We start from the raw sequence: 16,039 nt of genomic DNA, 5'->3' as shown, positions 1-16,039 counted from the left end.
AGGAAATGGCTATACTGTAATTCAGGTCAAGTCCATACTTCTAGTGTCTGACCTGGACACATGAATTGCATAACATTAATAAACAATTCCACTCTGTTTATAATATCCTTCGAGTTCAGGGCTTCAAATATTTAAATCTGTAGCAATAAATGTTATTTTGTATCATATATTTTGTGGTTAAAGTCTGTGTATAAACTGATCATGTTCCTCTGCTCTGTCTACAGACTGTGCGTCATGGCTTCCCCTACCAGCCTACAGCTCTAGCGTTCGACCCTGTGCAGAAGATTCTGGCTATTGGATCTCGCTCTGGAGGAGTGCGCATGTATCCTTTTCCATTGTGCTTTCCATCCATAGTATTGTTCTGGGTAGTGTGAACTCTCTCGTGGTACCTGTGAGATCAGTGCTGCTGGAGGTAAGAGAAAACATGTGCAGCGTGTTTCCTGCCTGAGGGCATCCCTACAGACCAGAACTGTGTCTGACCATTTAACTAACTCTCAGGGGTGAAGACACAGAGACAAGGACAGGTACAGAAACATGTCTGGGGAGGTGCTATGAGGATTCCTTTGTGTGGGTTAACTCACTATACTGCACTTACACACAGGTCAGGTCTGTCATTAGATGATGAAATATGGTGAAGTGTAGTAAGGACAAGTCATCTCTTCAGGGTTGGTGTGCCACTAGAATGATATGTTATTATTAACATTTTGTCCAAAATGGAGAATATTGGTTATGTGGTAATGTGTTTTTTTGAGGAAGAATGTCTCTCAGCAGAACAGTATATTTCGTTTTTGTTTGGAGCACTGTATCGATCTAGAAACTCCCAGTTTAAACATCCACACTGCAATATTGATTGTCAGCTTCTCTGGCCACTTTGTGTATACACAGTCTGCAAATCATTCATGTAGGCAAACACAGAGTTTGTTATTTGTGGGTTTATGCAGGTGGGTCTGAGATCTGTTTTACCATAAACTCGCAGAGGCTTCCTGTGTGTGCAGTGTAGTTTCAATCATAATGAGAATCACAGTAAAGTAATTTTTCAACAGGAGGAAGCGAAAAGGACTGTGAGTTAGTGTGTGTGTGTGTGTGTGTGTGTGTGTGTGTGTGTGTGTGTGTGTGTGTGTGTTTCCAAACAGGTAATTTAATTCCATTTGCACTCCCTAAAGTGTTGCCTTGAGAGTGTGTGTGTGTGTGTGAGAGAGAGAGAGAGAGAGAGAGAGAGAGATAATAGAAATCTCCTGTATGACTGACAGTCACTTCTCATCAGAGCACACACCAGTGGAAAAAAAGAGAGGGAAAGAGAGAGAGAGGGGGAAAGGTAAGTGAGAGAGGGAAAGAGAGAGAGCGTGAAAGGATAGACTGAGAGAGAAAAAAAGAGAGGGGGAAGAAAGAATGAGAGAGTGAAAGAGAGAGTGTGAGAGAGGGAAAGAGAGAGAGAGGGGGAAAGGGAGTGAGAGAGGGAAAGAGAGAGCGTGAAAGGAGAGTGAGAGAGTAAAAAGAGAGGGGGAAGACTAAGTGAGAGAGGGAAAGAGAGCGTGTGAGAGAGGGGGGAAAGAGGGAATATAGGAGAAAAAGAGAGAGGGTAAATGAAAGACGGAAGGGAGAGTGAGAAAGGGAACGATGGCGTGAAGGAGGGAAAGAGAGGGAGAGAGTGAGATGCAGAGAGAGTATGAGAGTGGGAAAGAGAGAGGAGAGATGAAGACAGAGCAAGAGAAAGGGGAAAGTCAGAGCAGTAAAGTGAACAAGGATGAACGATGCTGCAAAGCGTAAGAGCAGTAAGATGAGCAGCGGTGAGACAGAAACCATTTAGTCATTTAGATGCACGTGTGTGTGTGTGTGTGTGTGTGTGTGTGTGTGTGTGTGTGTGTGTGTGTGTGTTCATGAAAGAGAGAACATAAACTGAAGCTGGTTTTATTGTCAGGCGTATCACGTACGAGTTCACTGCAGCTTCTGTCTAGTTAATGTCAGAATGATGATGCTCTCTCTCTCTCTCTCTCTCTCTCTCTCTCTCTCTCTCTCTCTCTTTCTATCTCTCTCTCTCTCTCTCTCTCTCACACACACACACACACACACACACACACACACACACACACACACACACACACACACAATGTGTATGTTGAGGTTTGGTTTGGTTCCCATTACTAAAAAAAGAACATTCATATCTTCCAGCTCTGCTATTAACATGGGTTACCCTTGTTTATTATCTTCTCTCTTTTATCTCTCTCTCTCTCTCTCTGTCCATCACTACTCTTTTCATCTGTTCACCACAGCAACAAATTATGAATTATGAGGGAGGGAAATTACGTTAACCCCATGCCTGATAACTGCTACACATGCTGCTGTGTATAAAAGAAGCACTCCCAAAACAAACAAACAAACAACAACAACAACGATTACCCTTATCTATATATTTCACTGCAGTTATTCACTTATTGAAGAATTAATAATAATAGCCGAATAATAATAAGGAAATAAAAACTCTAGCAATCATGGAATGATTGATAGATGCTTTAGAATTTCTTTCAAACTGAGTTGCTGTGGTTTACATCACCTACACTGTGTCTTCACTGAGAGTCTGTTAGAAGACAAAAAGAAAGACTGAACAAACTGGTCTTTATAATGACAGAATGAAGCCTTTGACTTTATATTCAACATATGCCACAATATCATGATTGCAGTTTTCTGTAAATAAATCTATTATACAGTCATGTGATCATACTCCTATGCACAATACAAATATAAAAAAGACAAAAAGAGAAATCTTCACATTGCAATTTCTGTTCCACTTGACTTCCATTCATACGCATGTGAATGCTGGAGACTGGAAACGCAAGTTTAGTGAACTCTGACCTGCGATTTCGTATCATGTGAAGACATGTGAGGATTAATAACAATATACACCAAGTAACCATAATATTAATGTGAAGCGAATAACATTACCTCATTACAATGGCAACTGTCAAGGGTGGGATATATTAAGCAGCATGTGAGCAGCCAGTTCTCGAAGTTGATGTGTTTGAAGCAGGAAAAATGGGCAAGTGTGCGGATCTGAGCGACTTTAACAAGTGCCAAATTGTGATGGCTAGACGACTGGGTCAGAGCATCTCCAAAACGACAGGTCTTGTGGAGTGTTCTTGGTATGAAGTGGTTAGTACCTACAGAAAGTGGTATAAGGAAGGACAACTGGTGAACCAGTGATAGGGTCACTGCATAAATTGTAAAAGTTGTTCAGGAATGGTTTGAGGAAAATGACAAAGAGTTCACAGTGTTGACTTGGCCTCCAAATTCCCCAGATCTCCAATGGAGCATCTGTGGGACGTGCTGGACAAACAAGTCTGATCCATGGCGGCCCCATCTCAGAACTTACAGGACTTAATTAACATCTGCTAACGTCTTGTTGCTAGATACCACAGCACACCTTTAGAGGTCTTGTGGAGTCCACACCTCGACGGGTCAGAGCTGTTTTGGCGGCACAAGGGGGACCTACACAATATTAGGCAGGTGGATTTAATGTTATGGCTGATTGTTGTATCTACACAATAATATTTATACCCAAAACAACACTTAAATGTGCTTGTTTTGCATCTCACTACACCGTGCGATCTATTATTCAAATCAGGTTTATAAAAAATAAATAAATAAAGATTTAAAATCTAAGGCTCATACACAATGTTTAACGAAACATCTGTATCTTGAACATTCTGTACAGGCAGAGTTGGCGCACAGCTTTGGGGAGAGCTTCAGTAAATCACAACTCAATTGTTCGGAAAATCAAAAAAATAAAATGAAAAGCAAATTAGCAAGTTACAAGGTGAAGAGCAGTGTACATGCACACAGCATTGTCTGTTCATTCCATAATGGTGAATACGTGTAGTTTTAACTCTGACATCTCCATGATGTTGTATAAGAAGTAAAGGTCATTCTGTTATTAATAGTGTCAAAGAAGACAGAGGGCTTCTCTCTCTCTCTCTCTCTCTCTCTCTCTCTCTCTCTCTCTCTCTCTCTCTCCCTCCCTCTCTCTTTAGTTGATCTCATGCATTACTCCAAGCAATTTTCAGGTTTTGGATTTTATAACAGGCACAGCTTCACAGGCACAGGCATGATGCAGAAGTGAAATGAGTGAGATTCTAGTGATTTAAAGCAAGAATACCATTGCACCATGATAGACTGTGATACAGAGAGAGAGAGAGAGAGAGAGAGAGAATGATCAAATGTGAGGAACACCATACTAACACTGGGAATGCGACTTTGCTCCAGAATAGGCTCAGTTCTTCATGGCATGGATTCCACAAGATGTTGGAAACATTCCTTTGGGATTCTGGTCCATGTTGTCATGCATTACACAATTACTGCATATTCTTCATGATTGTGTCACCTAATTGCTGCAGATTTCTTAGCTGCACATTCATGCTCCAAATCTCCCGTTTTATCACATCCCAAAGGAGCACTATTAGATTCAGATCTTGTGTTGACTTGTGCTTTGTGAACTGGTGCATTATCATGCTGGAAGCAGCCATTATTCCCAAGATGGAAAACTTTGCATTATCCACATTCCCCATACCATTACACCACCACTAGCATTCAAGTGATGATTGATTGGTATTAAGTGGCCCGGCATGTGCTATGAAAACATTCCCCACACCATTACACTACCACCAGCCTGAACTATTGACACAAGACAAGGGATTCATGCTATTGTCTGGAGGAAGAAGAATGAAGAAAGAACACTCTGTCCATAGTCAAGCATGGTGGTGGCTCGGTGATGCTCTGGGGCTGCTTTACATCCTCTGGCACTGGAAACCCTCAGCGTGTGGAAGGAAAGGTGGATACATTGAAGTATCAGGAAATCCTAGCAGAAAACGTCATGCCGTCTGTAAGGAAGCTGAAGCTTGGGCATCATTGGACCTTCCAACAGGACAATGATCCCAAGCATACCTCAAATTCCATCAAGGCTTGGTTGCAGAAGAAGTCCTGGAAGATTCGACAGGGCCATCACAGTAACTTAACTTGAACCCCATAGAAATCTCTGGTGGGATTTGAAGAAGGCAGTTGCAGCACGCAAACCCAATAATATTATTGAACTGGAGGCCATTGCTCATGAGGAATGGGCTAAGATTCCTCAGGAAGGCCAGAAGCGATGCATCTCGTTTAGAGCAGGTCACAACAGCAAAAAGGTGCTCTTCTGAGTATTAAAGAATAATACTTTGAATTATTTTGAGACTGGAGAAGTCATTATAAGTTGCATTTTCAGTTGAATTTGGGGAAACCACTTGAAGCATTCATTGTATTTCTGTTATTTTTGTTTGATTTGTTCATTGCAAACAGCTGAAAGTCTGTAAATTTTGACAATAAACCTGATTTGCAATGGGGGTTGAGTAATTTTGATTGCAACTGAAAATGTTACTAGAATATTCGCATGCATGACTGGTTTGCATTATTATGACTCTGTATATGACATTTATTAGTGGCCTCAGTGAAGTAATTGATTTAACTAACTAGGTATAGACCTCAGAGCTACAGATGGCACATGAGACAGCTGTGATCACAATTAAGGAAATGATTATTTGCTCTTCTCAGAAACATTTAGGTTGATAGACAGTGCCCAGAAATACATGACACATTTACAGTTTACAGTCTGCTTAGTCTTGATTTGCTTCATGTGCAGGGACGTCTGGACAGGAAGCAGTTTGTCCTGTTCTACTCACACTGCTTTAGGTAATGCAGCGTCCTTGCTCTGTAGATCTTTGGGGTCTAATGGGTGGATCAGGAAAATATGATGTATGTGAGAGAGAGAGAGAGGGAGAGAGAGAGAGCGTTTCAGAATAATCTTGAGTGTCTGAGTTGTAGCTCTCCCTCCTGACCTCATCCCTTTGTGCGACCGAGAGGCCTGATTCTGGCCTGTGCTCATTGATGATAATGAGAAGGATGGAGGGAGTGCAAAAGGCCAGGCGAAGGAGCAAGTGAAGGAGAGATAGCTTTATGAGGAAATTATTATAATTAAGAGGTGGATGAAGGGTGTGAGTCTGAACAATGTGAGCTGAGGATCAAAGTAAGAGCAGAAGAGGCTCACATGCACACACACACACACACACACACATGGACATATGGACAGATGAATGGGTGGATGAATGGATAAATGGATGGATGGACAGAGGTAAAGTCAGATAGAGCAATACCGATCAATCCAGAGCAGAGGTTGTTTCTCAGAGCTGAATCCACGCCCCCCAGACACACACACACACACACACATACACTCACGCACACACAGATAGAGGGAATTCAATTATTTTGTTAATTTACGAGTTCTTTCTCATAGGCAGGACTAAACTGGTTCCTCTTTCTGTGTGTGTGTGTGTGTGTGTTTGTGTGTGTGTGTGTGTGTGTGTGTGTGTGCATGGCTCACATGGAGACTGTACAGCTTGAGTGAGAGACAGATGGAGAGATAGTATGATACTCAGATGCACTCTCCTATAGGCCATGGTCTCAATTTTCAATTTCAGAAAGACCTGCAACTTGACTTGGACATTTAGCATGTGTGTGTGTGTGTGTGTGTGTGTGTGTGTGTGTGTGTGTGTGTGTGTGTGTCACACACAATGTCATTTCTGAAAGTGTTTATAGTTTTCTGTAAGCTGCATCGCTAGCAGTGAAAATAAAAAGGAGGCGGGGCTTATTGTTCTTGGAAGCTTCCTCTTTGAGTTTGTAGACTTCCTGCTGACTAAACCGCTTGTTTTCTCCATCCACAGATTTAATGTGTTTGATTTAATGTGGAGTCACTACCTCTCAGCAGGACGGATTCCTCTTATGTGAAGATAACGTGAATCTGCCTATTAAACACGTTTGTAAACAAATTGACTAATTATTATCAAATAATTGTTATCAATGAATTATGCTAAAATATTTATCCCAATATTCTCTCTCGCAGTGCTCAAACCACAGAAACTAATTATTATCTTCAAACTGGAAGTAGTTTTATGGGGGAAAAAGAGTTAAAAAAAACCCAACGACAACTGTGATCTGCAAGGGCTTATAAGATAACACTTTATTAATCTCCAGATGGAGAAACATATACAAATGAATTGCTATTCTTGACTGAGGAGACAGAGGTCACACAAGGTTGTGATTTATCCGCTTGGCTTCTCCATGTCTCAGAGAGAAACATGTGTACTGGTTAATGGATTGAATTGTGCTCCAAGCTTCAGGCCGCGTAGGCTGGCTAAATCGCCGCCTGTATGTTTCTGCTGAACGTGGGCGCCGATGTGTCGTGAACTCTTTATTGTAGTGGTGAACTGCAGCTTGATCTCACAGTGTAGGTAGTGTTATATAATCCATTTTGATCAAGATTTAGAGTTCTCCATCTCTCTCGCGCTCTCTTAGAAGCTTGACATTTGCTAGCTAGTGAATGAGTCACATTTCCAAGGCTTTGCTGCTGTAATCACTTCATAGTGTTACATAAGCCAGAGGGCACTCATCCACATTTATAACGCAGGTGTGTGTTTGTCGACGGGGGATGCGTGTTGCTTTTTTTGTGGACCAAATGTTTCTAGGATGATAGGGATTTGTGACCTTTATGGATGCTTTCGATTGCTCCCAGTGAAGATATGCGATGCACCATATGAATCAAACATTTTTGTAATACATTGTAAGCTTTACATAAGATCATAATCACAATCTACACCAGTGTAAAGACTTTGTGGCTGTAGAACTTTGCATGTCAATGATAGGACACTCATTACCTCAACAGGGCGAACTAGCATTAACACATAGAGTGTATATTTCAGATATACAGTGGTGCTTGAAAGTTTGTGAACCCTTTAGAAGTTTCCATATCTCTGCATAAATATGAGCGAAAACATCATCAGACTTTCACACAAGTCCTAAAAGTAGCGAAAGAGAACTCAGTTAAACAAATGAGACAAAAATATTATATTTGGTCATTTATTCTTTTCAGGAAAATTATCCACTATTACATATCTGTGAATGGCAAACGAATGTGAACCTTTGCTTTCAGTATCTGGTGTGACTCCATAGACTAAATGTTTGCGGTAATTGTTGATCAGTCCTGAACATCGGCTCGGAGGAATTTTATCCCGTTCCTCAGTACAGAACAGCTTCAACTCTGGGATGTTGGTGGGTTTCCTCACATGAACTGCTTGCTTGAGGTCCTTCCACAGCATTTCTATTGGATTAAGGTCAGGACTTTGACTTGGCCATTGCAAAACATTGACTTTATTCTTCTTTAACCATTCTTTGGTAGAAAGACTCGTGTGCTTAGGGTCATTGTCTTTCTGCGTCACCCACTTCCTCTTGAGATTCAATTCATGGACAGATGTCCTGACATTTTCCTTTAGAATTCACTGGTATAATTCGGAATTCATTATTCCATCAACGATGGCAACCAAATCATAGACATGAGAATTCATAGACTGAACAATACTGCATGGATATTATATTTTCAGCATTTATAGCTAATCCCAGCTCCATGTCAGGAGGGAAAAATATGCTTTATCTGGTTGACTCTGTGCCATTGTGTCTATATTCACCAGTGACCTTTTGCATGTTTTCTTATGAGCCTGATAGTATCTTTGACCTTGTTACATGCATCTTGATTGTCAGGAGATCATGCGCATAAAAATGAAAGTGTAAACGCATCCAAGATCGGATCACTCAAATCACTTGAGCTGATCACAGGAGGAGGTTTGAGATGTTATTTAGTCACTTTATGCAAGTATAAATACATACCCAAGCCATCTTTGACAACAAAAACAAATATGTTCGTGAGATTCAAAAATGGGTTTGATTCAGCAACCGTCTTAGTCATTAAAGCGATTAAAAATGGGGAAGAACACTGGAAATTGGCGTTCAAAACGAATGAGTTGATTTGTATATTAACATGTAATATCAGATTTCAGATTGCTTTTCAAAATGGATACACTTGCACTCTGCATTTGTGATGCTACCATTAAAATAATGACATGAAATCTACATGCCAGAGAATACACAAGTTATATAAGTTTCTTTCCACCGGCCAGTGATTTCTCTCACTAATATATAGATGTGAATCCTATACGTGAAATCTAAATTTCTAATCTCATCTCACACGCACACAGAGGAGCTGATTTCATCAGATATAACAGCACCTAACCATACATCTGGATACATCTGAATCATTCTGACTCAGTCTTTTTTTTTAACCATCGCATTCTGTGCCAGGTTCCAGCCTTCACCAGTGGTCTTATAAACACTGAGAATGTAAAGATTTCTGCAGTGATAAGTGTTACACACAGACTTTCACAAATATGTGTGGAAGGACTATGGTTTAACTGGCTATACTGTATATGCACAATGCATACATATACACACTTTAATAGGAACATCTGCACATTTGTGAAATTATCCCATCAGCCAATCACGTGGCAGTAGCGCATTGCAAAAAATCACGCGAATACAGTTCAAGAGCTTCCGTTCATTTTTACATTAAACATCAGAATTGGAAAAAATGTGACTGTGGCATGGTTTTTGGTGCCAGACTACACTTGATCTCTTGGGATTTTACATACACAGTCTCGAGAGTGTACACAGAATGGTGCAAAAACCAAAAACCATCCAGTGAGCAGCAGATCTGTGAGCAGAAACACCTAGATGGTGAGAAAGACTGGGCTTTGTTGACAGGAAGGCTATGGTAACTCAAATAATCACTCTTTACAACCGTGGTGAGCAGAAAAGCATCTCAGAATGCACAAGATGTCATAACTTGAGGTGGATGGGCTACAACAGAAGAAGAGTTCCACTCCTGGTTCCACTCCTGTCAGCCAACAACAGTAACTGGTCTTCTGCCTCAAAGTTTTGGAGGGTTGTGTGTTCTGAGATGCTTTTCTGTTCACCGTGGTGACTAGTCTAGTCACTCTCCTCTGATCTCTCTCATTAACATGAGCTCACAGAACTGCTGCTGACGGGATTTTTTCTCTCTCATACCATTCTGTGTAAACTCTAGAGACTGTTGTGGGTGAAAATCCCAGCAGATCAGCAGTTTCTGAAATACTCAAACCAGCTTGTCTGGCACCAGCCACCATGCCATTGTCAAAATCTCCAAGATCACATTTTTTTCCACATTCTGATGTTTGATATGAACATTAATTGTAGCCCGTGTCCTGAATCTGCATGATTTTATGCAATGCATCGCTGCCACATGATTGGTGGATTAGATAATGGCATGAATGTGGCCACACAGCCTGTCTAAGATTGCTGAGCTTCAGCTTCCTATCTGTGATCGTGTCACATACTGTACATGAAAATGTTAAAGCGGTAACCTGTGTTTCTATGTCAGACATTGTACAAAGACCTTGTCATATGTAGCTTTCATCATGTTCATTCATGTGTGTGTTTGTGTGTGCATTCACTTTACAATGCTGTGGATAGGCTGGCTTATTTGACAGGACCCATTATATAATTGTGTTTACCGATTCATGAGGATGGAGGGATGGAGGGAAATGGATGCAGTGTTGTAGCAGACGTAGGAATGTATTAGGAACAGAAATATTCATGAATGACGGGAAAAAAGGATGATGTTTAGGCTAACGCATTCAAACTGTGACATTTGCACAGCAAGTCCTTGTTTAGTCCTTGAGAAAGCCCCTCCTGCTGCTTTCCCTTTTCTCTCTTTAGCCCGCTGCTCTTATCTGCTTGCTGGTTATGTTGCTAAAAAAGGACACTAGGCTCCAAAATCAATATCTCCTGATGGCTAACAAAGAACGACCAAGGGAAATAGAGGAAAGGAGGGGTTGCAATGAAGTAAAAGGGAGGGACTTGGCTCTCATAACTTGCTGCAGCAATCTGTGTGTGCATGTGTGTGTGTGAGTGTGTGTGTGTGTGTGTAGAGAAGAGAAGGAATAAAAAGAAACCAGAGAGAGTGTAGTAGGCAAGAATGGAAAGGCAGGGTTGAGGGGGTTGGTTAAGCAAAAAGAAGCAAGAGATAGATAGTGGGAAGCTAAGCAACAGTAGATCTCAGCAGGATGCTGGACTTTATTCTCTGAAGCAGAAATCGTATCCAACATCATTTCTGTCCCACAGGAAAATATGCTCAGACATGCACACGCACACACACACACACACACACACTGGGGTGTGCCTCTTTGTGCAGCAGAATTCTTTCGACTTGTAGCCAAACTGCGTAAAGAGGCGCGTTTATAACATTACTTGTCTCCTCAGTGTAGATCTGAAACACAACAGAAAGTCAAATAACTGAGATGATTTGTATACCTTTGTGTGTAGCTTCGTGTGTAGCAATCCTACAAGCGTGTTACACAGTTTATAATGGTTATAGTCAGCGTGATCCACAATCTCCTTGATAGTAGCTTGGTCTTTTGCCACCATACAGTACATCTGTATGTGTGCTTTGAATGGAGTCAAATGGAAAAGACACAGTTGTCAGTGTGTCAGATACCGAAACATCTGCTTCTGCCACCTGGTGTCATGGCTCATGGTGCGAAACACAGCATTGTATAGGGAGAATTCCAAACACAATGCAATTTCATAATGCATTCACCGTCAATGTCGTATGGATAATTTGTAACACTTCAGAATACTGACATGATCGTGCCATGGCACACACCATGGTGGATATCATAGTGAGATGTAAAAGGGATCTCTGTTTAACAGATCTTTTATAACTGATGTCTCATACAGTCCGCTCCAACACAGCAAGGCCAATTCATTTGCTCTTGCTGTAGACTAAAGACATGTGGGTTTGAGATGGAAATTTATTTCCCTTTTTTTATTTATATGTAGATGTGTTAAAGAACATAGAACATTTTGTATCAGAACACACAAATTATAGGTGAGCAAAAATATTGGAACACGCGACTGACGGGTGTTTCTTGTTACCCAGGGGTGTCCTGTTAGATTGATTGTTCAAACAATAAATAGCTCTGAACAACTACTCTTGGTTGTAGCTTTCAGTTTCACCTGTGAAGACACCTGTGCTTTTGTTAAAAATGATAAGCTAAACATAAAGATCAGAGAGCTGTCTGTGGAAGAAAAGCACGCCATTTTGAAGTGCATAAAAGAGGGAAAATCAATCAGAGACATTGCATAAGCATTGGGAATAGACAATTCAACAGCCTGGAATGTCCTGAAAAAGAAAGAAACCGCTGGTGTACTGAGCACCAGACAAATATTAAGTGTTAATTACTTTAATTTGCTTCAAGACTTACCTGTTCCTATACTTTTGCTCGCCTAAAAATTGGGTGGTCTGATACAAAAGGTTCTATGTTTTAGGTTGTTTAACACATCTAACTATAAATACCAGGAAATACAAGCTGAAATCCTAAACTCTCATGTCTCATATCCATCTTTTGGCTTTTCAGGCTTTCGGGCTTTTCCTGTCACCTGTCACCTGTTTTTTGTACCTATAATACGTATTTTTTTCACCTGGAAGTGTAGTGTACTTTTAAAAATTATGTTAGATGCATAAATTAAAGAGTAATTATTAATAATTAAAAGAGTAAAGCTTTAAATATACACTACATGCACCTTTCTAGGTATAAAAAAATATACATACTAAAGGTACAAAATATGTAGCATGGACAAGGAAGAGTACCGTTTTCTGCGAGTGTAACGTCTGACATTAAACATCTGCTAACTATAATAGACTTGATACTATCATGGGATGAGACATTATGCCAGTGATCATGACATCAGTGTAATAGCAATTAATAGCTAACCCTGTTACATCACTGTTACATAAACTTCCAGGAAAACGGACATATTGTGTTTAAAATGAACTCATCCCTTCAAGTAAAGTGTCAACAAATAAATGATTTAATACCCAGATGTGCACACTTGCCCAAAAAAACAAAAACAAAACAACAAAAACAAACCAGTACCACCCCTGCAGGGAGAGGATGAATAATAAATAAATGAATAAGTACTTTTTGGAAACAGTGACACAGATGATTATCTCGTATTCTCTTTGTGGGTTAAAGCTCTAAAGACTAATTTCATATGAGATTAATTTCACTATTGGAGATGGAGGCGTGATTGTGTTAGCAGCAGGTGCCAAATGTCCTTCATTGTTATAGGCAAATTGAAATGATTTATGAGAGAGGGTCCGTCATTGATGCATATTAATCCATTCTTTTATTCTCCATGTTAGTATGCAGATCAGACACAGAAGGAAAATGAATATTTATTGTAGTGTACTTTATTCACATAGCTGAATGCATAGCGAAAGCTGAGGGTATGATCAGAAAGAGTGTGTGTATGTGGGTGTGTGTGTGGGTGGGTGGGTGGGTGTGTTGTGTGAGTGTGTGCGTGTTTGTTGTGAGAAAGATAAAGGAGATTTATGATAGAGAGAGAGAGAGAGAGAGAGAGGTAGTCAGAAATAAAGAAAGATGCATATTCATATTTTTTCATGCATGCTTTACGAATCAGCAGAATGACGCTGCTGCTTTTCTCTTTCCTCATCCATTACTCTCCATTCTTCCTGTATGTAATTTCATAAACCTTAGTGTCACTCATTTCTTCCATCTCTCTCACTCTCTCCATTTCTATGCCATTCTCTCTCTCTCTCTCTCTCTCTTTTTGTCTCTGTCTCTCTAAGGGTAACTTCTTGTCTGTCACACTGATGAAATTTGTGCTGTGTTTACCTGTCTGCTTGGAATAAACCTCTGTAATCACCCTCCCCCCCTTCCCTCCCCATTCTTAAGCTTTGATGATAGACAAAAAAACCACTCTATTGTGCATCCATCATGGCAACTGTCTCAGCCAGTGAATGTTTCTGTGATGAGTTTAACTTCGGCTTTAACCACAGCGGAATCGAGCTGAATAATGCTAGTGCAAATGAGGATAGCTCGAACAGAAAAGCATTCGTTTTCTAATCCCAGTGATGGTCCAGCAGGGTGGGCGGGATGGCATACTCTATCTCCCCATCACTAGCCAATCTGTGAGCTAATATATGCGGAAGAGGGTGGATGGCACTTTCCGACGAGCGTGTTTGTGCTGTACTATGACACAGCATGAGCAAGATGTGGTTTGCTGGCTTGGAGGAAGCATGTGTAGAAGCTGTTGTATGATAGGCGGAGCTGGCTGGTGAGTGGGAACTGGCAAGACTAAACGGATGAGAAAAAGCCCAGATTTATATCTCCACCTCCCTGTAGTTGTTTCTGCTGCAGCTAAGAAAGGCCTGAGGGGTTCGTAATTGATTTGGGAGCAGACAGAGCAAATTGTTCATTTTGTGAAGAATTCTTCATATTGACCAATAGAGAGAAAGAGAGAGAGAGAGAGAGAGAGAGAGAGAGGCGCAAATTGAGAGGGAGGAATAGAATAGAAATCACGCTCGTAGTTACGCTCGTAGCTTCATTAGTTACGCTCGTAGCTTCATCCCTCAAATCTTGACCATCCTCTCATCTCACACACACACACACACACACACGCATGGGGACGGACAAACACACACATGGGCACAGAGACACATGCAGGCACATACTGTATATGCCCAAACCTTACACTGTCGTAGTGCCAACAAAGTCATTAACACATTCCCTATTCCCCTTAGCAATTTCTATCCTAACTAATCAAAATGGCTGGCCAGAAGTTTGGCCTGAAACTGCATCCATCTTTTTCCTCCATCCCTCTTTCCCCATGACTCACACTCCTTTCTGTTGCACGGGTAATGATAGCATCCTGCTCAGAGTAATTATAGCCCGTCACCTCACTGTCCCACCGCCAGCTGGAGAGTGACAGGATAACACTGAACCAAAAATGTTCACCTTCTGGGAAGTGCGGTTGCATGCGGGGGTGGCCGCGTGAAGGCAGAGTGAAGACAGCGAGTGTGGCATTGCCAAACAGCAGGATGACATCGTTTGTGAGCGTTCTTTATCTGGGGCACACAGGTATGTGCTCAGCCAGGGATTAGAGTGAAGGGATTAGGTTGACTGCTGCTTGAGGAACACTGTAGCAAAATAAAGATAGAGACATAGTGTGACAGGGGGGTTTGGGCTGTTTATAATTGTCCCTTTTTTCTCATGTGACGTTTCTCATATCATTGTGCGATTCAGTCAAAATATTTTATTTTAGCTATGGACTCTGGCGAGTTCCATGTTCTGGCACATGCTGATAGCAAGCTACACTGGATTTTTTTGATCAGGCCCTGTCTCTGCCTCTGTCATACACCTCTCTCTATCTCTCTTGTCCTCTCTCTCTCCATCACTCTCACCCTAGAGCTCTCGTCATGCCGCCTGTCTAACCCCGAGCATCAGTCCTGCATTTCAGCTGGTCTTCATTAAATGAAGCGTGGCCGACAAACACTGATATTTACCCAGCGTGTGACACTAAGCCCCAAATACAGCATCCCTGAAGCGCAGGAGAAACACAGTGAGACAGAGACAGAAAGATAAGGGTGGTTATTTATCCTTTAATAACAGTGATCGTCTCTTTAATTTGATGTTCCGTGCAGCTGTCTATCCAGTACCCAATTGTCCTGAGCTAATTAAAGTTTACAAAGTCAAGAACCAAAACCAGCGTTAGAATAGAAACCAAATCTAAATAATTATATTCTTAAAAGATTCAAATGAATGCAAATGTGCAAAGCAGTTTTTGAAATGGTTAGAGGATTTTTTTTTGGGGGGGGGGGGGGGGGGATGCGCATTGAAGAGAGATATAATCACAATTGCATGATAATCACTAGTTATAGCCAAAATCCACAGATGCGGATGGAAAAATAAAAGCACAGGCCTGAACGAGCCCACGCACAACCACGCGCAGGCAGACAGCATGTCAGTCATTGTGTGTTATGCAAAACCGAATTATAATCCCTACGAACAATGGAGGCTGTTTCAACCAACTGCCAGCCATCACCGACTGCTGTATGTAAATGACGCTTGGCTCTTTATCCAAATTGTTGGCCTTTCCGTGTGAAATAAAGCATAAAATGTCAGGCAGCGAAGGCGCGGGATGGGCCACTCCAGCGGGCGTGCCTCTGCAAGAATCTGGTTCGCGGAAACTGGTTCGGAAACAGCCGCGAGAGATTCTATCAATAACCCTG

General features: G+C 41.3%; 1 protein-coding gene across 9 annotated transcripts in view; it reads left to right on the top strand.

The window, feature by feature from the left end:
- Positions 1 to 16,039, top strand: part of stxbp5l (syntaxin binding protein 5L) — a 132,521-nt gene that overhangs the window by 18,262 nt on the left and 98,220 nt on the right. For all 9 annotated transcript variants that reach the window (XM_017470435.3, XM_053680927.1, XM_053680924.1 and 6 more), the window contains exon 2: positions 225 to 322. In XM_017470435.3, coding sequence (XP_017325924.1) covers positions 225 to 322 — 98 coding nt within the window. The remainder of the gene's footprint in view (positions 1 to 224; positions 323 to 16,039) is intronic.

The sequence above is a fragment of the Ictalurus punctatus genome, chromosome 6 (genome assembly GCF_001660625.3).
Source record: "Ictalurus punctatus breed USDA103 chromosome 6, Coco_2.0, whole genome shotgun sequence".
In the NCBI taxonomy this organism is placed as follows: Eukaryota; Metazoa; Chordata; class Actinopteri; order Siluriformes; family Ictaluridae; genus Ictalurus; species Ictalurus punctatus.
The sequence above is the reverse complement of the archived record's forward strand: the minus strand, read 5'-3'. Positions and strand labels throughout refer to the sequence as shown.